Here is a 21,938-nt window from a genome sequence, read left to right as displayed (position 1 = left end):
ATTTTAATAATTTATTATTTTTCTTATTTTTTCGTATATATTTAAAGTTATAAAATATTTAGATTTTTATATCAATTTTTTTAAAATTAACCTATATTATACATGAGTCTCACAATTAGTTTTTTTTTTTTTTTAAATAAAAAAGAAGAATTCAGTTTCTATATTAACTTTTGATAAACAACCATCATTTGATTATGAATAAATAATATAGCTTGTTTATGTTAATACAAAATAATAAAACCCATTATAATCGATAATAGTCTATTAAATTATGGGTACCCGTTGATAATGCGTGTGTATTATTTTAGTATAAAAATTCCACTATAAAACCTGCACCATCTCTCAATCAAATGGCATCAAAACCCCAAATCTTTCGGGTTTACGCATCTCATCTTCCATTTTCTCCCTAAATATTTTAATCACTAAGATAATGCACACACGATTCTGTCTGACACAAATTTACCCAATTCCTTTCCTTTTTCTTTGCAGATCGATAACTCAACCAAACTTCCAATTAAATACTCTCAAACCCTCTCTCATTTACTCCAGAATTTTAATTCTTTACAAGAACCCATTGATCTTGCTCAGAGCTTATCGTAATGGGTCTTTTAAGGTTTATTTAAGTCGTGGGGTTAGTTTCTTGTCTTAATGAACATGGGGGGTTTTATGCTTTGTCTCCCAAACAAAGGCAATCCGATTTCATATTTTTAATTCTGTATGTGTGTCTGTGTGTGTCTGATCTCACAGTATGGGTCACTGCCATTAAAGCTGAAGTGAACCTTTTAAGTCTGCTAGTTGATCTTGTTTGTGGGTTTGTTTATTTATGCTGTGGGTCTAGCCTAGGTTTTAAAAAAATGTGTTCTTGAACATTTTGCCTGTAAGGTGTTCGATAAAAATCCTCAAAGAATATGGGATCTGAAAATGCATTTTTCTCCGCAAGCGAGTTTAGTTTGGAAGCGAAGTGGGTAATCGATCCGAAGCTTCTTTTCGTTGGTCCGAAGATCGGCGAGGGTGCTCATGGCAAAGTATACGAGGGCAAGTAAGTCATTGTAGTTCGCAAATCGCAATTAACGACGAATATCGATCCAAATTGTTAATTCGTTCCCGATTTTGTTGTTTTATTGATTGTCTTCTTTCCCCCAGATACAAAAACAAAATCGTCGCCATTAAAATTGTGAATAAAGGCGATACGCCAGAGGAGATAGCGAAGATAGAAGGTCGTTTTGTGAGAGAAGTCGCAATGTTATCAAAAGTGCAACACAAGAATTTAGTAAAGGTACACTTTTAATATCATTAAATAGACTATGGATATTGGATAATGCTATATTATTGATAAGAATTAAAAAAAATCGAATCTTGTTTTGTATTAGTTCATAGGAGCTTGCAAGGAACCAGTCATGGTGGTAGTCACCGAGCTTCTTACCGGTGGAACTTTGAGAAAATACTTAGTGAATATGCGACCCAATGGGTTGGAGACACGTGTCGCTATTGGATTTGCTCTTGATATTGCTCGTGCAATGGAATGTTTACACTCTCATGGGATCATTCATCGCGACTTAAAACCTGGTAAATCTTCATTTCATCGTTTGTTTTATAGTTAGAAATTAGAATTCGAAATATATATTTTTATTTTTTTTATTTGGATCGATAAAAATCATTTATATATATTTTTTTTCAGAAAATTTGCTGCTTACGTCAGACCACAAATCTGTAAAACTTGCTGATTTTGGTTTAGCAAGAGAAGAATCATTAACAGAGATGATGACAGCAGAAACTGGAACATATAGATGGATGGCTCCAGAGGTAATTTAATAATTTATAATTTATAAATTATAATTACTTTTCTATTTTTTTTTACTAACATTTGATGTTTAAAAAATATGTAATACAAAGTGCAGCTTTATAGCACTGTGACATTAAGGCATGGAGAAAAGAAGCATTATAACCATAAAGTAGATGCATACAGTTTTGCCATTGTTTTATGGGAGCTTATACACAACAAATTACCATTTGAAGGAATGTCAAATCTACAAGCTGCATATGCAGCTGCTTTCAAGGTATTATTTTTTATTTTTATCCTATTCATGTTCGGGCAGTTCGGGCAGTTTAGTTTGGGCAGGTTGGGTAATGGTAATGGTAAATTGGTAATGTAGTGGTGGTGTTTATACTTTATATGTGAAAGGTGAAATCTTTATAAGCAACCTTACTTGAATTTTTCAAAACTTGAAACACACGCGTTATATTTAATCATTAGATTAGAAGAAGTTTTCATAAAAAGGTTGAATTTTTTGTGTTTAGAAAACGTCAAATATGAGTAAAATGGGGAAATAATGACATAATGAGAAGTCAATAAAGTATAGTTTCTTGTTTGTTTTTTTTTTTTTGTTTAATATTTTAAAGTAGGATGCTTAGAACATAAATTAAGTATAAACTATAAAGTATATCACTTTTGACTAAATTATAATTTTGGTCCCTGTTACTTTTTTGACTTTTTTTTTTCAGTTTAGGTCCAAAAATGAATCCTTTTTGCAGTTTTGGTCCTTATTTCAGGGTTTCATAACAGTTTTTCTCTCTATGAATAACACCGTTTGTTTGATTTTGTCACACTCATGTTAAATGACCAATTTACCCATATTTTTGTATTACCTGTGTATGATGCCTAAAACATAAGTGGATAGCATTTTTCCAGTTTAGGTTCGAAAAGGAACGTTTGTTTCCTTTTAAACGCTTTTCAAATGACCATTTTACCCCTACTTTTACATTCCCGGTCTAATTAATAAAACAAAACATAAAGTATGCTTTTTTAATACAATTATTAACCCTATTGGGAAAATCTTATTATAACATAGGGATATGAGACTTTTTGTTAAAACCCATGTTAAATGACTATTTTACCCTTTTTGATGATTTTGTCTGACAGAATGTAAGACCAAGTGCGGATGACCTCCCAGAGGATTTGGCTATAATTGTGACATCTTGTTGGAAAGAAGATCCAAATGCTCGACCAAATTTCACTCAAATAATACAAATGCTTCTTCATTACTTATCAAACAATACACAAATGGGACCCACATCCATCCCACCTCGAATTTTCACCTCCCAAAATACCATCTTTTCACCCGAATCACCTGGCACAAGCACATTAATGGGGGCAAAGGATGAATCGGTTGAAACACCAAAAACTCCAGTTGGAAATAGCCCTCGAGGTCTATTTTCGTGTTTTTATCAATGTTGTTGATGATAAAGATGAGAGGTTGGAAATATATATAAGATCATGTATAGAATGAAAGTAGTAAGAAAAGAAGATTAGTTGGAGATTTAGGAGGTGTTTTGTGTTAGTTTTTAATGGAGAAATATGGACTTGAAGTTGTTTAAAAGAGATTTCTTAGATGCCGTGTTAGCATACCAACGGTGAAAAGCCATTTGAAATGGAGTTTGAGAGTCAAGAGACAGTCAAAGTTTTGAGTGTCAGCAGTTGCAGTGTCAAAGATTTTGTTTTGCTATGTACCGGATTGGTTATCTAGTAGACTGTTGTGTATCTGTTGTGTAAGTGAAATAGACTACGTCTTAAGATGGGATGGTGTGGGCCAGCTTAAAGTTTCTAGATGCTAAAATTGTGTGAAAAGGGGTAGGGTTGATGTGATGTTGTAGGTGTAAGAAATAAAGTCCATCCAAAGGGCCCTTTTTATACCCCTTAAGTTATAAATGTGTCCAACTTTTTGCTTTTAAGTTGTACTTTTTTGCATATCAAATTGCCATAGATTTGTTTGTATTCTTCACTACTTCAATGATCAATGCATTGGACCAAATTGTGTACTCTTCACACACCTTTCACTTTTGTCCTATAATCATATCATTTCTTTTATTCTTTCCCCGATTCTCTCTGCCTTGGGAATGCACCACTTATTTGCTCATATTTTTTTTAAATAAATATATAAATAATTTAATTATAAAAAGAAAATATTTCATTAATTTAAAGAAAATAAAAAATCGCATAAAAGTTAAAATGAAACTAAACATAACAATAATTAAAACAAACCTAATTATATTTCTTACTAGTTGTGAGACCTGTATATTATACGGGTTGGTTAAAACAAAATGTTAAATAGAAAAGATTATATCGAAAGTTTATTTAAATTTGAAATCTAAAATAAGTGAAAATTATGAGAAAAAATACATGCGAAAAATAAATAAATTAAAATTATGTGTTTAGTTGTCAAATTTGTATACTAAACGGGTTAATTATAATAATATTTTAAATATAAAGGTTTAAACTGTAAATTATTTGAAATTGAAATTTCAAATTTCAAATTTGAAATTTGAAATTAATAGTAATTATTAAGTTTTAATCTATAGAAACTAAATTAATGATATATTGAAAATGAAAAATAAAATAAATGACAAGTGGAAAATAAATATATATCTCAAAATTATAACAAAATGACATGTGGCCAATTCAATAAAAAAATAACATTTGGCAAAATCATTCTTATTTATTAGGGTAAATTTATTGCAATAAATATATTTAATAAAAATAAAACAACCACAAAATGTCATGTGGAAAAAATTTAATTGAAAATAACCAGAAAATGACATGTGGCCAAATCAATAAGAATGTGACAAATGACAAAAGGTTCTTTATTTATTAGGAATGATTCATAATTTTCGTGTTTACCTTTAAAATTATGTCAGTTTTTTCTCTCGAAAGATGGTCGGTGGCTTGTATCAAAAAAGTACAAGTAGAACAATCGTTCCAACTACATCGTGACTTAGTATGTTTCGTATCTTATGAAAGAATTCACGTGAGTTATCTAAATTGCATTTTGATTTTCATGCCAAAAAGATGATGAAGTGGAATAAGAAGCTCTAATAAAAGCCTAACAACTAATGAAGCTAATGAAGCTAGACTAAGTTCGAAGTGGTATCCATAAGAGCATGATATTCAACATCTGGCAGTTTAAAGATCGTTTCTTATTATCTCCGTTATGAAGCAACATTTCCTGTAGTGGACCTAGTAAACGATATTAATGTAACATGTAATCAAACACTTTCTCTAACTTTTTTGTTTTATTTATTTATTTTTCAACATTCAACATTGCAACACTTGATATATTTCATATTGTGCATAAATGATCAAGTTTACTCTCACAACTGCTACCTTATTTTTCTAGTTTTTAAATTTTAAGGTTATGTTTTGCATAGTAGTTGATAGCTGAAAAACTAACTGTTATATGAAAAGTTAGTTGATAGCTGAAAAACTAGCTGATAAAAAATAACGCTTAGTAAAACAAGATGACAAGCTATCTAAAAGATATAAAATAACATAAAAAAACATTTAGAAGAATATGTTTTTTTATGATAAATTAAGGGTATATTTGAAAAGATTTAAAAAAGCTTATAAAAAGCTAGTATAAACTAGTTTTTTGTTTGTCAAACATGTCATCATAAAAAAGCCAACAAAATAAACTAGTCGTGGCATACCAAACACATCATAAGTTGTCATGTTTGACAAACAAAAAAGGTATCTTATAAACTAGTTTTTAACAAAATACTTAGATTAACTTTTCAGAAGTTTTTTTAAAAAGCTATAAAAAATGACGTTTAGTAAAAACTAGCTAATTGTTATGAATTATTATTTAGTGAATGACTATTAGATTCTCCATATCCCCCATTACTCTCCATAATTAGTGAACATTATAGCAAACATTATTATGAGTTCTATGAGTGTAGTTATGCACCACTATAATGTGCAGTCATATCATACATGACCTTTCATCTTCTTTGTTTAGTATAAATAGTGAATATTATGTATTATAAAGTTTGATGATTTCATCACAAATATTGGAATAAAAGTTCTCTCTACTCTCATGTCTTTCTTTACTCTATAATTTATCTTATTATTTGATCATATTTTATAACACGTTATCAGCACGACTCTACCATAGAGCTCTAACTCGTTATTGTTCTTGTTATTTTCAGGTATGTATTTTTTTTATTTTTTTTTTTTTATAATTTTACATGTACAATGCTTACAACTTATTTTATGGAATTTCTTTTCTAACAATTCCTTAACATACAATTCTTTATTTTGATTTCTATTTTTATTATGGAAAACCATGGTAGATAAAACTTTCTCTAGTTTTCATACTACTAACATGCTCCTGCAGTAGCAATATCATGAGAAATGTTTAAAATAAATATGAATTAATCTCATGTCTTCTTGTGGCTAAACAAAACAATGAGTTATTGATGAAAAATCACCAATCAATCCCGACCGGATCTAGTGCATTCCCTGAAGTGAATGCAACATCATATAATCATAATAGTCATGGGTTTAACCGACGTCATGGATGTTATTATAATTATCATAAAAATAACAAGATTATAAGTAACCACCAGAAGTTGGAAAATAGCAAAAATCCACATCCTAATGATAAAGTGGTGAAGGCATAAAAGAAAAAAAGTTGAAAATGTTTGTCACTAATGTGGAATGATCGATCATTAGTCTTGTACATGCCGCTTACCAAATCATTTTGTTGATCTTTATCAAGATTCTCTAAAATATAAATGTCACGAATTATCTTGTCTACCCAGAAAGGACAAGTGATGCTATTGATGGTGATGGAAAAATAATCTATAATAGTTTTGTTTCATGATATTTATTATGTTTTTATGTCATATTTGTTTCACGAGAAATGATGTTTTCACAATCTTCCCCAATTAATAAAATATGACTTTATTTCTCTAAGTCGAATGTTTCTTGTATTTTATTTATTTATTGAAAAGAAATATGGATATCCGCAATAGAAATAAGGAAGATATATTTCTTACAGACAATGCAATAACACATAATACTTTTAATAATGAAAAGTATTTTGCTTACTTATCAATTAGAGAAGCAAATGTTAATATAATAACATGTAATGCAAAAATGATTGAAGGCTCCGGAAGAGCGAATATAATATTACAACAAGGGACAATAGTTACAATTAGTGATGCATTATTTTCATTAAAATCACCAAGAAATTTATTAAGTTTTAAGGATATTCGGTCGAACGGATATCATATTGAAACAACTAATGATGGTAATACAAATTATCTCAACATTACAAAAATGATATCGGATAAGAAAAGTTTTTTGGAAAAAATATATGTATTGTCCTCCGGATTGCACTATACAAATATTACAATGATTCATGCTATTGAAAATAAAAAAAGATATTATAATACCTTCAAAGTTTGACATGACCGGTTGGGCCATCCCAGATAAATTATGATGCGCAAAATAATTAAAACTTCAAGTGATCATTCCTTGAAAAACCAGAAGATATTTCAAGCTAATGAATTCTCTTGTGTTGCATGCTCTTAAGGAAAATTAATTTCCCATCCATCATTGAACAAAAGTTGGGTATGAAAGTCATAGTTTTAAGAAAGATTTCAAAGGGATATATGTAGACCAATTCAACCACCATGTGGATCATTTAGATATTTTATGGTTTTAATTGATGAGTCAACTAGATGGTCACATGTGTGCTTGTTGTCTAGCTGTAATTTGGTTTTTGCAATATTACTTGCATAAATAATCAGCCCAAGGGCATATTTCCACGATTACCCAATTAAGATAATTCGACTTCACAATGCTGCAAAATTTTTATTGCAAGCTATTAATGATTATTGCATGTCGATTGGATTGAACATCTTGTTACACATGTTCGTACGCAAAATGGTCTAATTGATTAATTAATCAAACACCTTTAATTAATTTCAAGACCATTACTAATGCATTATAAACTTCCTAATCAACATAAGGACATGAAATTTTACATGCAACATCACTTATATGCATAATGCCAACTAGTTATCATGAGTTCTCCCCTATTCAATTGGTTTGCGGTCAGGAACCAAATATTTACCATCCAAGGATGTTTGGATGTACAATTTATGTACCCATTACTCCACCTCACTTCACAAAAATGGGCCCTCAAGAAGAGTGAGAATTTATGTTAGATATGAATCTCCATCTATAGTAAAATATTTAAAATCATCAATTGGAGATTTATTTACAGCTATATTTGATGATTATTATTTTGATGAATCATATTTTTCCAACATTAGGGGAGAAATAAAGAAGCTGGAAAATAAAATCTCTTGAAATGAATTATCACTTCCAGTTTTAGATCCTCGTTCAAGTCAATGTGAACTTGAAATAAAAAAGATAATTCCTTTACAAAATGTAACAAATCAATTGCCAGAAGCATTTATTGACCCTAAGTGAGTAACAAAGTCTCATGTAACAGCTATGCATACTCCAGTTAGAATTGATATCCTAGAAAAAAACAAATACAACTGCAAATGAATCTTAGGCACGCATGAAGCGTGGAAGATCAGCCGGTTCCAAAGATAAAAATCCTCGAAAATGACATGGAGGAAATAGAATTGATGGTCCAAAAGAGAAAACAAAATCTCTTGAAAAGATGAATGAAGCTCTAGAAGAGCCAAATGACATAACAAAATATAAGGTACCTGGAAAAAAAATGAAAATGATGAGATCTCAATAAATTATGTCATGACAAGAATAAGACGGAACCAACATAAGACAGAAGTCGACGATAATTTTTCATATCATCTTCTGCACGCGATTATAAAGAAAATAAGGATCTTGAACCTAAATCTATTGAGAAATGTATGAATAGAAAATATTGGCCAAAATGGAAAGATGAAATAAATAAAGAGCTTAATTCTCTTACTCGACGACAAGTTATTGGACCTGTAGTCCGTACACCAAACGGAGTAAGAATAGTGGGACACGAATGAGTATTTGTGCGCAAAAGAAACGAGAAAAATGAAGTTGTGAGATATAAAGCAATACTTGTTGCACAAGGTTTTACCCGAAGGCCCGAAATTGATTATGAAGCAACGTATTCTCCGGTAGTTGATGCAATTACATTAAGTTATTTTATAAGTTTAACAACATATGCAAAACTTGAGATGTGTCTAATGGATGTATTTACCGCTTATTTATATGGTTCAGTTGAAAATGATATTTATATGAAAATCACAGAAGGGTTTAAGGTGCCAGAAGCACAAACTTCTAATTCTCTATATTTGGTAAAATTAAATAAATCTTTGTATAGATTGAAACAATCTGGCCGTATATGCTTCAATTGTTTTAGTACATTTATGTTGAAAGAGTGCTATAAAAATGATCCATTAAGCCCATGTGTATTCATAAAAACATCCAGATAAGAATTTATTATAATTGATGTTATTGTAGATGATTTGAACATAATTGGAAATCTTAGAGAATTGGAAAAGGTCACTTCTTGTTTGAAAGAAATTTTTGAAATGGATGATCTTGGTAAGATGAAATTCTATTTGGGTCTTCAAATTAAGCACACAAAAATGAAGTTTTTGTACATTAATATCTAGAAAAGGTGCTAAAAAGGTTTTATATGAATAACTCACATCCATGAGTAACCCGAATGTGGTAAGGCAATTAGATGCCTAAAAGGACCAACTTCAGCATCATAAAAAATATGAAAATCTTCTTGTTCCCGAAGAACTATATCTTAGTGCTATTGGTGCACTAATATATCTTATTATTAATACAAGACCTGATAAATCTTTTGTCGTAAACTTATTAGCAATATATAGTTCTTGTCCAACAAGAAGATACTGGAATAGAGTCAAACGCATTATTTGATATCTTCGAGGTACAATAGATATGAATTTATAATAATCAAATTCATAAAATGCGAAGTTAATTAGTTATGCAGATGCGGGATATTTATTTGATCCACACAAATCACGATCCCAAACATGTTATTTATTCACTTGTGGAGGTAACGTAAATTCTTGTCATTTTGTTAAACAAACTTTAGTTGCTGCTTATTCTAACCATGCAAAGATTATAACAATTTATAAGGCAAGTCATGAATGTATTTGGTTAAGAATTTTAACTCAGCATATTTGCAAGAATTATGGTCTAACTTCTAACAGGGATGTTCCAACCATACTATATGAATATAATACAACTTGTATAGCTCTATTTAAGGAAGGATTTATCAAAGGAGACAGAACCAAGCATATATCACCAAAGTTTTTTTTTTCACTCTTGATCTTCAAAAAGAGTGTGACATCAACATCTAGAAAATTCAATCCAGTAACAACTTTCCTGAGTTGTTTACTAAAACACTTCTTACATCGAAATTTGAAAAGATGGTATGAAACATTGCTATGCGGTGCTTCAAGAAAATCAAGTGATGTGCTAATCAGGGGGAGTTGGAAACATATTCTACTCTTTTCCTTAGCTATGTTTTTCCCACTGGGTTTTCTTAGCAAGGTTTTTAACGAGGCAATTGTTTCCAATATCTATTATTAATCATGTACTCTTTTTCCTTAATAAAGGGTTTAACCGATTAAGGTTTTAATGAGGCATGATACAATCGTCATTCAAGGGGGAGTGTTATGAATTATTATTTAGTGAATGACTATTGGATTCTCCATATCCCCCATTACTCTCCATAATTAGTGAACATTAAAGCAAACATTATTATGAGTTTTATGAGTGTAGTTATGTACCACTATAATGTGCATTCATATCATACATGACCTTTCATCTTCTTTGTTTAGTATAAATAGTGAATATTATGTATTATAAAGTTTGATGATTTCATCACAAATATTGGAATAAAAGTTCTATCTACTCTCATGTCTTTCTTTACTCTATAATTTATCTTATTATTTGATCATATTTTATAACACTAATAAGCGAGTATGAAGATATAAAATGATATTTATAAGATTAATATGTTTTTTATAGTTAATTAAGGGTACATTTGAGTTATTTATGTTTGGAATCCTAATTTCTAACTTTTTTCTTGGCAACGACAACACTAATCACTCTCTAAAATCACTTTCGCTTAGAAATTACATATATTTATTTTTATTTGAACAATTTCTTTATATACATGAATAGAGATTGTGCTTTTTCCATAATTTAAAATTTTATTGAAATCTATAACTAATTTAAATGGTGTAACTTTTAGTTAATTAATTAATTTATTTTTAATTTAAACTAGATTATGACCCCGCGTAAAACACTAGGAACATATAAAAATGTACATGTAAATGTATAAAAAAGTTGGCACTATAAAAAAATAAAGTAACATAAACAGACTTAGCATTATTGTTAACATTTAAATGTTTGAAAAAAAACAAAGAAACACTTGAATATCTATAATAGTTGAAGGACCTCTTTGTAAACATACCTTTTTTGTTTTATTAGGGAATTGCCTCTGCTGAAAACAAAATGAAATTCTTTCATTAGATGGAGTTAAATTCATCCAAGGTATATAAGTAGTCTCCATAAAGAATCTATCATATATGATTCAGGCTTCAATGACGTTTCTTCCAAGCCTAACAATCTATAATCTAGTACAATTGCATAGTCCTTTGGTTTGGTCATTATTACAAAGTAATATGACTAGAACACCTATTTTTAGTGTAAGTTTATGGTTGGAAATTGTAACATCCAAAAATACGACCCAAAAATTTTTGTTTTATTAATAATAAAATCATATACTGATCGTCACATCATAAAACCATGTGTCAAATATCTCAACCCATAATAAAATGTCATGAACATTTGTGCCAAATCAAACTATGAATCAAAACAAACTCCCAAGAATAAGACTAAAGTTGTGGTGTGTGCGATGCCATCATCCTGAGCTCTTCCCTTTACTTACGGAAGTACCTAAAACCAAAACTGAAACTGTAAGCACAAAGCTTAGTGAGCTCCCCCAAACTACCACATACCATACATAACATATAAAGCATCTACCGAGCCTTGCCCATTGCATCGGAACGAAGTCCAGAAACTAACCAGGGCCTTGCCCTCTGCATCGGACCGAAGTCCTGAAACTGCATCGGACCGGCGTCCGGAACTAACCAGGGCCTTGCCCATTGCATCGGACCGAAGTCCGGAACTGATTGGGACCTTGTCCCCTGCATCGGACCGAAGTCCGGAACTGACTGAACATAACATAGCATAAACATATCAACTAACATGAATACATATACTGCATACTGCATCGGAACAGAGTCCAGAACACATAACACAAAACATGCTTGAATCACAAAGACATCAAGCACCCTAACTACTGCATCGGAACGAGGTCCGAAACTACTGCTAACTAAACGGGCCGGCATTGTGGCCGTAGACCCGTTCCTACTGGAAGGAAACTCACCTCGTAGCCTAGCTGCTGAAAGGACTGCTCCGGAATCTGACTGCTGCGACTCCGGTTTCACCCCGGCTACAATTTCCATAAGTACCATCAATCCAATACTGATAATAATACTGAGGGTAAAATGACTCTCTTACCCTTGGTCCAAGTCAACCTAACGATCAAAGTCAACATTCAGTTGACCTGACTCGTCGATTTAGGTTACTAACTCGTCGAGTCCTTACTCTCACTTTCTTGCTTCTACCTGCTACTACTCGTCGAGTTTTGGCACAAACTCGGCGAGTTCCTCTTTGTTACTAGCACTCCGACAATCTGTATCCGACTCGTCGAGTTGTATGAACAACTCGTAGAGTTCTCCTTCATCACATGAACACTCTAGCTGTAACTCGCCGAGTCTGTTCCCGAGGTATGAAGATTGCCTTGGACTCACCGAGTCAGGGCATTGACTCGCCGAGCTCTTCCACGAATGAGTCTAACCCTCTAGCTCACCGAGTCCATCTCTCACTCACTGGTTCCACTCGGCATAACTCGAAAAGGGGAAAACAGGGGACTCGCGACTCGAATCGCCGATTCTGAAGAACGACTCGCCGAGTCATATACATGCAAACACTATATACTCGATTCTGCTTGAAACCAGTCCATTCCATTCATAGATATGGGTTCTTGGGGCTTGATTAACACGTAAAGTTTCCAACTTTACGTGTAAATAACATCAAATGAAGGTTTTAGGGTTCAAAGCACACTATAAGAGTAGATTTAGAGCTTTCATGCAAAATGGCTCCATAAAGGTACTAGATCTAAGCTTCTGGAACTCAAACCTAGCTAGATCCGAAGGCTAATCATCTCAATGAGTCCTCTATGCTACTACTAAGCCAAGAAATGGTTCAAGAATAGCTTTAATGGCTTTAAAAATGGGATTTAGGCATAGAAACAGAAAAGGACCAAGATATACCTTACTATACTCTGAAATTCCACAAGGATCTAGGATCTCCTTCTTCTCCTCTTGATCTACCTTCCTTTTTCTCTCAAAATCTTCAAAGAAACACACCAAATCACACAAAAATGCTAAGAGGGTTCTAGGGTTTCGAGAATGATGCTCTGATGGGTGATGGGGGCTGACTTGAGGCCCCAAAAGTTGTTTAGATAGGGTGCAAACCATTGAAATTAGGGTTTCATCCAGACTGGCGGACTCGCCGAGTCTGGAATATGGACTCGTCGAGTCACCAACTTAAACGTGCTCGAAATCCCGACTCTACTCGATGAGTCTGGCTACTGAATCGTCGAGTTCCTCCTAAAACTTGAAGAAAATAAATATATAAATATCATACCAGAATTGGGGTGTTACAACCCTCCCCCACTTGTCTCAGACTTCGTCCTCGAAGTCTGCTGCCGCTGAATCTGGGAACAACTCTGGGTAATGCCCCCGCATCTCCTCCTCGGATTCCCACGTCCACTCTGAACCCTTCCGGTGCTGCCACTGCACCTTCAATAACTGAATCACCTTGTTCCTCAAGGTCTTCACCTTCCGATCTAAGATCGGAACTGGTCTCTCGACATAATTCAGGCTGCTATCAACCTGAATCTCCTCAATGGGCACAATTGCCGACTTTTCCACCAAACACTTGCTCAACTGAGAAACATGGAAGGTGTTGTGGATCTGTCTAAGCTCTGACGGAAGATCCAATCGATAAGCAACCCGACCCACCCGGGCCAAAACCCTAAAAGGACCAATGAACCTGGGGCCAAGCATGCCCCTCTTCCTAAACCTGATAACACCCTTCCAGGGTGATACCTTCAGGAAGACCATATTGCCCACCTGGAACTTCAAATCTGAACGCCTCCTATCGGTGTAACTTTTCTGGCGACTCTACGCGGTCTGCAGTCTGCCACGAGCCTGCTGGATCAACTCAGTCGTCTTGAGCACCACTTCGGTGCTCCCAATGACTCGTTGACCGACCTCTCCCCAACAAATCGGGATCCTGCACTTCCTCCCATAGAGCATCTCGAAAGGAGGTCGATCAATACTCGCGTGGTAACTGTTGTTATACGAAAATTCCGTTAACGGAAGATACGCATCCCAACTGCCACTGAAGTCTAGAAAACATGCCTGCAACATGTCCTCGAGAGTCTGAATCGTTCTCTCGCTCTGCCCGTCTGTCTGAGGATGGAAAGCGGTGCTAAAATGGAGACGAGTACCCATCTCGTCGTGAAACCGCTCCCAGAATCTGGAAGTAAAACGGACATCTCGGTCTGACACCACTGAAACAGGCACTCCATGACGTGCCACCACCTCTCTCACATAAATATCAGCTAACTTCTCTGCTGATATGCTCTCCTAGATCGGTATAAAATGAGCACTCTTCGTCAACCGATCCACTATAACCCATATAGAATCCACTCCACGTGCAGTCCTGGTAAGCTTCGTGATGAAATCCATGGTAATGTCTTCCCATTTCCACACTGGAATGTCTAACGACTGCATCTTCCCGTGAGGTCTTTGGTGTTCTACCTTAACCTTCCTGCAGGTCAGGCACCTCTCCACATACCAGACTACATCCCGCTTCATGCACGGCCACCAATAATAGGGTCGAAGATCTCTATACATCTTCGTCGCCCCTGGATGAATGGAAAATCGAGACTTATGAGCCTCATCCATCAACACTTGCCGTACTCCGCCCCAGTACGGCACCCAAACTCTCCCATGAAGGGTCAACAATCCTCTACTATCATAGTCAAAAGAATCTACTCGGCCCACGATCCTCTCACACTTCTGTCTCTCCTACTTGAGGCCCTCTACCTGTGCCTCCTTGATTTGCTACAATAATGGAGTAATCACCGTCATCCTCAAACAAATGTCTCTGATCGGGGCCGCTACTGCCTTACGGATCAGGGCGTCGGCCATTACATTGGCTTTCCCTGGCTGATAAAGGATCTCACAGCCATAATCCTTCAACACATCTAACCATCGCCTCTGCCTCATGTTCAGATTCGGCTGATCCATGAGGTACCTCAAGCTCTAGTGATCCGTGTAAATGGTACAACGGACCCCATAAAGGTAAAGCCTCCAAATCTTGAGGGCAAACACCACTGCCCCCAACTCTAAATCATGCGTAGGATAATTAGCCTCATGAGGCTTCAACTGTCTCGAGGCCTAAGCTATCACACAACCTCGCTGCATTAACACTGCTCCCATACCTATGATTGAGGCATCACAGTAGACTACAAAATCCTCTACTCCTTCTGGAAGGGTAAGAATCGGTGCCTCGTACAATCTCTGCCTGAGGGTGTCAAACGCTATCTGCTGCTCAGCCCCCCAACGGAACGCTACCGACTTCGTGGTCATTCGGGTGAGCGGTACTGCTATCTTGGAGAAATCCTGGATGAATCTCTTGTAATACCCTGCCAAACCTAGGAAGCTCAGAATCTCGGATGGAGACTTCGGGACCTCCCACTGCATCACGGCCTCAATCTTGGTCGGATCTACCAAAATACCTTTTTGGTTGACGAGGTGACCAAGGAACTGCACCTCGCGCAACCAGAACTCGCACTTGGAGAACTTCGCGAAAAGTCTCTCCCTCCTCAAAACCTCTAACACCTCTCTCAGGTGCTCCTCATGCTGCTCCTGAGTCTTGGAATACACCAAGATATCATCTATAAATACTATCACAGACCGATCCAGCATCGGCCTGCACACACGGTTCATGAGGTACATGAACGCGGCTGGAGCGTTGGTGAGCCCAAACGGCATCACCACAAACTCATAATGACCATACCTGGTCCTGAAGGCAGTCTTCGGCACATCCTCGCCTCTGACCCGCATCTGGTGATATCCGGAGTGTAAACCGATCTTGGAGAACCAAGACGCTCCCTGAAGCTGATCAAACAAATCATCTATCCTCAGAAGTGGGTAATGGTTCTTCACCGTTACCTTATTTAGCTCCCGGTAATCTATACACATACGGTGCGACCCGTCCCTTTTCTTCACGAATAAAATCGGTGCACCCCAGGGCGAACTGCTCGGCCTGATAAATCCCTTGTCTAGCAGCTCTTGCAGCTGCGTAGACAACTCCTGCATCTCTGGGGGAGCCAACCGATATGGTGCCTTGGCTATCGGAGCCGCACCAGGGATTAGATCAATCCCGAACTCAACCTGTCTCTCAGGAGGTATCCCCGGCAAATCCTCCGGAAATACATCCGGGTAGTCTCGCACCACCGGAACATCATCAACTGTCATCTTGCCCTTCTCCCGGGCATCTAAAACATAGGCAATATAGCCGGCGCAACCCTGCTGAAGGTAGCGTTTCGCTCTCGCTGCTGAACACAGAACTGGTCCGCGTTGTGGCTTCTCGCCCTGAATCACTAACTCTCCCCCACTGGGAGTGCGAACCCTTACCAACTGAAGCTCACAATCTATCACCGCCCCATTGGGGCTCAGCCAATCCATGCCTACTATGACCTTATTCCCTCGCAGGAGAATAGGAACCAAGTCCACCGGAAACTACTCATCAAATAATTGTAGGGAACACCCTCTGTGTACCCTTGCAACCCTAACGGTCCTATTAGCTGCTATCTCAACCTCAAGTGGACAATCTAGATCCCCTGGAGCTCTGCTAAACCTCGTGCTAAGCGCAAGGGAGACGAATGATTGGGTATCCCCCGAATCAAACAATACTGTAGTTGAAATGTCGTTCACCGAGAACAAACCTATACAAAACATATAACCATAAGAACAATCAATAATAAATACTGAGATAAGGGAATAAATACATACCCGACACCACATCAGGAGTCACTCGCGTCTCCTCTGCTGTCAGCTGGAAAGCCCTACTCTTCACCACCGGCGTCTCAACTCGGCCCTGACGGCCATCTGAAATCCTCAAACACTACTAGAAAAACAGCCTTTTACGACGCTCATTGCGCGTCGTAAAAGGCTCAAATGACGCGCAAATGCGCGTCAAGGAAGGCCCTGTCATAAAGAGAGATGACACGCTTTTGCGCGTCGTCTATAGACGACGCGCATTTACGACGCTCATTTACGACACGCATTTATGACGCGTGTTTATGACACGCAATGCGCATCAAGAAAGGCCCTGTCATAAAGGAAGACATCACGCATTCGCGTGTTGTAACCTTACGACGCGCGTGTTAATGACATGCAATGCGTATCAAGAAAGCCCCCGTCAAGATAGGCCATGTCATAAATGAAGATGACACACATTTTTGCGTATCGTAATTTTAAATTTTTTTAAAAAAAATATTTATTGATTTACTTATTTTCATATTAAATTTGCATTTCATGTCTCATAATGGAAAATAAAATACCATATACAAATAATACAATGCATTGTACAAATTAATGTTATACAAATAATCATTCTAATAGTAGACAAATGTAATACATCAAATGTGAAAAAGATGAAAGTCATCAACTAGTAATAGTTGAACTAGAAGAACTTGTTGCCCACCTTCACAACATTCGAGCTACTTTGCTTGACATTATGCACATAAACAAGACCTACACATGGCAAATCGGTAACTTAACATGCAATACAATAAAGAAATATGTTTAAAAAGTTTCTATTGTTTTGAACACTTACATGACCAACAAGCTTTTTTATACTCGGTAACTTAACATGTAATACAATAAAAAAATATGTTTAAAAATTTTCTATTGGTTTGAACACCTACATGATCAGCAAGCTTTTTTATACTCGGTAACTTAACATGCAATACAATAAAGAAATATGTTTAAAAAATGCGTATAAATATCAAAAAACAAGATAGGAGCCAATCATTCTATGACATAAGGAAAAATATCTCTAGAGAACTATGAAAAAAATATTAAATAAATGAATGAAAGTGCATTGCTATTTCTTTAATACTTACTGCATAGAGTAAGACTTGGCCATCATCCATAGTTTTGAAGGACATTGATGTTTTGCTATGTTGCACATACTAAAAATAAAAAAGAACAAAACTGAGTGACATATGGACTTATCTAGCTTCCTGAAATAGACATACAAAAAATTTTGCTGTACTAGCTTGCTAAAATAGACATACAAAAGATATCAGGAAAAGACCAAAATGCCCTTGTGTGAAAGTAGCTGGAAAATAAAATTGGTAATTTTTTTTAATCAGCCTAACAAGAATTAAGGCAACTACTATGCAAGATCTAACGCAACAGAGAAGTTACTTACCAGAATTTCATGATATACAAATGTACGAAGAGCCTCCCCTGTCACAGCCTTAATCTCAGGCCTGAAGTACTTGACTGAATCCAGATAAGAAAGATAAAGATGCCGATGGTTTGGCTGCAGAACTCTGCTCCAAATTCTTGAACATACATACCAAAAAGACACACTTCTACACCTTCAATTTTCTGAAACAACAGAACTACCTAAAACAACAAAGCCTAGTTTAGGGATTCACATACCAAAACCACAAGATAGTGCCAGCGCATATAACTGGGTAGATTTTTTAGAGTATAATATATTGTATAGGAAGAAATGTAGGGAAAGATGCTATAATAAACAAATCAATGAAAGTAGTACGGTTGAAATACCTTAGACTTATACCCAAACTCCACAGAGTAATTTTCCTCTTGAAAGATATCAAGAAATTGTTGCTTGACTTCCAACTTCTTGTCCACAGAAGAGACCACTCTGACAACAAGTGCTTCTGCTCCAGGAACCTGATAATTTAAAAAATGTAAGATACATACTTTATTGTTCATTCACAATGTATGTTATGGAGTTGTCTTTTATTTTTTTGGGGGGGATTATAACATCACCTCATCATAAGTTTTCCCATAGAACCTTGTGCGCTCTAGTCTCTCCTGCTTCACTTTTCCAAACAACCTGCTCTCTATGTGATCACTGAGTATGGTTCGAGGTAAATCTTTTGCTCCAAGTACAACACTCTGTGGTAGAGGCATCCGCTCTCCTCTTTCAACTTCTTTCATATAACAATTTGGACAAGTATAGGCGGGGGTTCAAAACTCAGCTTTTCAACTGCACATAGTTGACACGAGTTCTCACTCATCGAGTGTTCCAGAGCTTGATTCTTTTCTACTTTTTCTTTGCTCTGTATAAAATGAGAGATTCAAAAACAAACACAAAACAAAACACACCTCCATAAAGTAAAATGCAGATTCTGACCTGGCCAACCCACTGCCTGAGACCTGTTATATGTTCACGAACCTGCTCTGATGTAAACAGCTCTATCATTGATACTCCCTTTACTTTTGGCTTCACGGACTTGATTCCAGTAGAAGGTTCTGCAGGAAGTGATTTACTTTAAACATATAATATTATAATGCATGTCAAGCTTTATATTCATAATAATTAATTAGTTATAAACATATAATAGTTTAAATAAAACACTTGAATATATGTTCTACAATTTCTTGATTGACTTGAGCAAGTGACTCATATACATGATGCCCACTTGAAATTCCAAGAATACCCTTAATTTCTTCAAACCAAGGGGGTTGATAGGCCTCATCCAAACACAATGTTCATTTAGCTTTCTCTAACAATGGTGGTGCCTCCATAAACAAATGCAAATACAACAGTTTGTTATGTTAATGTCACATTTTGGAAATAAATAATGTTTGAACTAAAAAATGCTGACTGTTAGGTGGATATACTCACCATATCAAGATCCAAGCATTGAATAAAGACGAACTATATCCTCATGAACAACAATGTTGATGTTGGGATCCACAGACACAATATTACCTCATTCATAACAAGCCAATGAGTTCATTCAAGCCAACAGGTTACAAATAAAAAATCATAAGTGCATACGACAAATGTAAAGCATGAAGTTGTATATTGTTGATCTAAATATGTAAAGTGGAATACTTTCTTTACCTCTCATGAGGAGAAGACCAGCTGTAATTGCAATTCCAGCAGATAAAGTTGGGTGTTCTCTTACAATTGTGAGTTGATCTGTTAAGACACAAAAGTATGAGAGAAAACTAATCCAAGAAATATCAACTTATCAAGCCTCTAAAATATGGCATCACTGTTGATTTTTTATCATGAAATAAATGTTTGGTAGTTGTAAAAAAGAAAAATACACCTTTGATCTTACTGAACACCAAATCTTCATAACTCCTATACTATGCTGTGTATTGAACTACATGATCCTGGAAATGAACATGAAAAGTAAGACTTGCCAGTGTTTTATAAGAAATTGAGGTGCGATTTTAATTGATAATCACACAGAACAAACTAGAAGGGTAATAAAGTTAACAATCAGATTGCATGAATGAAGGAGAAATAACTAATTTGGCTCCAACTTATGCTGCATAAAACTTATATTCTTGAGAAGAATTGTCAGTGTCTTATGTTAAATTCATATTCTAGGGGGAGAATTCTGATAATCTAGTTGGGTATTTAAGTAGTATGCTGAAAAGAGCTTCTAATGTGCACCATCTTCTTAACCTACCCGAAATATAAGCATGTATACACAAACTTGAATCACGGTTGATCATTTATGTATCAATCTGTCTCTTGTTTACATATAACGGAGGTATGTGATTACATTAAGCTAAGTTTCATACTAAAAACAATAGAATCACAATGATAAGCAATCATCCTATAGATGAAAAATCCACTTGAAATAGCATGCAAAGAGATACAGATACGCATTAACGCATACGGACAACTAGACTATATATCAAAATACCAAATTTAAATTATCATACTAGTCCTTAATAAAATCCATCATAGAACGCACGCAGATAAACATTCATCGTATATACGGAAGCCCTAACTATAAGGAAAGCTTCACAAGAAATGAAACGCACCCGAACATGAGACATAGATATTGATAGAGTACCTTAAGAGTTCGAATATGAGTGGACGAATTCTGCTGCAGCGACCGGGCGGAGCGAACGGCAGAATCGGCAGATTCCTGAACCGTATGAGGTAGATCCTCATAAATGTAGGAATGCCATGGCTTTTCTTGCTGTTGATTCTCCGCTGTCTCATCTGCTGTATTGGACGGTAATTAGCGGCAACGTCGCCGATCATGTTCTCCTTGCTCCTCCATTTCTCGATCTCCCAATTTGTTTCAGTTGATTCCTTCTTCCACCTTTTGCCCTTTTCTTCTCAGCCTACCCAATCCCATCTTCTCCCCAAATCACTCCAAACCCTAACCCCTAATTCACTAATTCAATAGTGGGATTAGTTTTGTATTTACGGGAAGATAGAGAGGAAGAAGGTTAATACGAAAGTAAAATAAGCGCACCGTTGGGCCCCATTTCATCTGTTTGTATTTGTGGTTCACCATCTTCAGATATGAATCCCATTTCATCTGTTGTTGTCATAGAAACAAATCATTTAAAACATAAAAAAAGATATATGAAATATTAAAAAACCAATCGGATTCTTCTGGAATTAGGGTTCTAATATTTTGATCATAGGAAAACAGTTCATCAATTTGACCAGATCAAGGTAGCCTCAATTTCGTGCTTCATATTTCATAAACCATATCAGTAAGAAGAAATTGATAATATTCAATTAAAAATGAAACAAGAACCAAAAAAAGTTAAAAACAAAGAATGAAAGGGAGACGAAGGAGACGGTCCCAAATCTATTAGGTATAAACAGTTCTTTTTTTGTTGATTGGTTTAATTGAGGTAATCCATCAAACACTTGGTATGCATTTTGAATAAAGAGAAAC

General features: G+C 35.5%; 2 protein-coding genes across 2 annotated transcripts; one reads left to right on the top strand and one right to left on the bottom strand.

Moving 5' to 3' along the window:
• Positions 1 to 344: 344 nt before the first annotated feature.
• Positions 345 to 3,823, top strand: LOC111909416 (serine/threonine-protein kinase STY13). Its single transcript, XM_023905239.3, has 6 exons — positions 345 to 1,039; positions 1,144 to 1,276; positions 1,371 to 1,566; positions 1,679 to 1,803; positions 1,899 to 2,057; positions 2,921 to 3,823. Exons 1-6 carry the CDS (start codon positions 909 to 911, stop codon positions 3,236 to 3,238), a joined length of 1,062 nt encoding a protein of 353 aa, XP_023761007.1. The 5' UTR covers positions 345 to 908; the 3' UTR covers positions 3,239 to 3,823.
• A 14,213-nt stretch (positions 3,824 to 18,036) lies between these two features.
• LOC122196298 (histone acetyltransferase HAC1) lies at positions 18,037 to 19,305 on the bottom strand. The gene is made up of 6 exons (XM_052769861.1): positions 19,036 to 19,305; positions 18,808 to 18,936; positions 18,679 to 18,766; positions 18,443 to 18,516; positions 18,132 to 18,200; positions 18,037 to 18,072 (listed from the first exon to the last, which is right to left on the bottom strand). Exons 1-6 carry the CDS (start codon positions 19,204 to 19,206, stop codon positions 18,037 to 18,039), a joined length of 567 nt encoding a protein of 188 aa, XP_052625821.1. The 5' UTR covers positions 19,207 to 19,305.
• Between the last annotated feature and the right edge of the window lie 2,633 nt (positions 19,306 to 21,938).

This window comes from Lactuca sativa, chromosome 3 (genome assembly GCF_002870075.4).
Source record: "Lactuca sativa cultivar Salinas chromosome 3, Lsat_Salinas_v11, whole genome shotgun sequence".
Taxonomy (NCBI): domain Eukaryota; kingdom Viridiplantae; phylum Streptophyta; class Magnoliopsida; order Asterales; family Asteraceae; genus Lactuca; species Lactuca sativa.
This window is presented reverse-complemented; position numbering and strand designations above follow the sequence as displayed.

What these genes read in the sequence shown, in the direction of transcription:
- LOC111909416 (XM_023905239.3), top strand. Translation starts at nt 909, where the DNA reads ATGGGATCTGAAAATGCATTTTTCTCCGCAAGCGAGTTTAGTTTGGAA. An exon ending in TCATCGCGACTTAAAACCTG is followed by an intron (nt 1,567 to 1,678) that starts GTAAATCTTCAT and finishes ATTTTTTTTCAG; the next exon opens with AAAATTTGCTGCTTACGTCA. An exon ending in CATATGCAGCTGCTTTCAAG is followed by an intron (nt 2,058 to 2,920) that starts GTATTATTTTTT and finishes TTTGTCTGACAG; the next exon opens with AATGTAAGACCAAGTGCGGA.
- LOC122196298 (XM_052769861.1), bottom strand. Translation starts at nt 19,206, where the DNA reads ATGAAAGAAGTTGAAAGAGGAGAGCGGATGCCTCTACCACAGAGTGTT. An exon ending in AGTTTGGGTATAAGTCTAAG is followed by an intron (nt 18,767 to 18,807) that starts GTATTTCAACCG and finishes TGTTTATTATAG; the next exon opens with CATCTTTCCCTACATTTCTT. An exon ending in GCCAAGTCTTACTCTATGCA is followed by an intron (nt 18,073 to 18,131) that starts GTAAGTATTAAA and finishes TTTTTTTCATAG; the next exon opens with TTCTCTAGAGATATTTTTCC.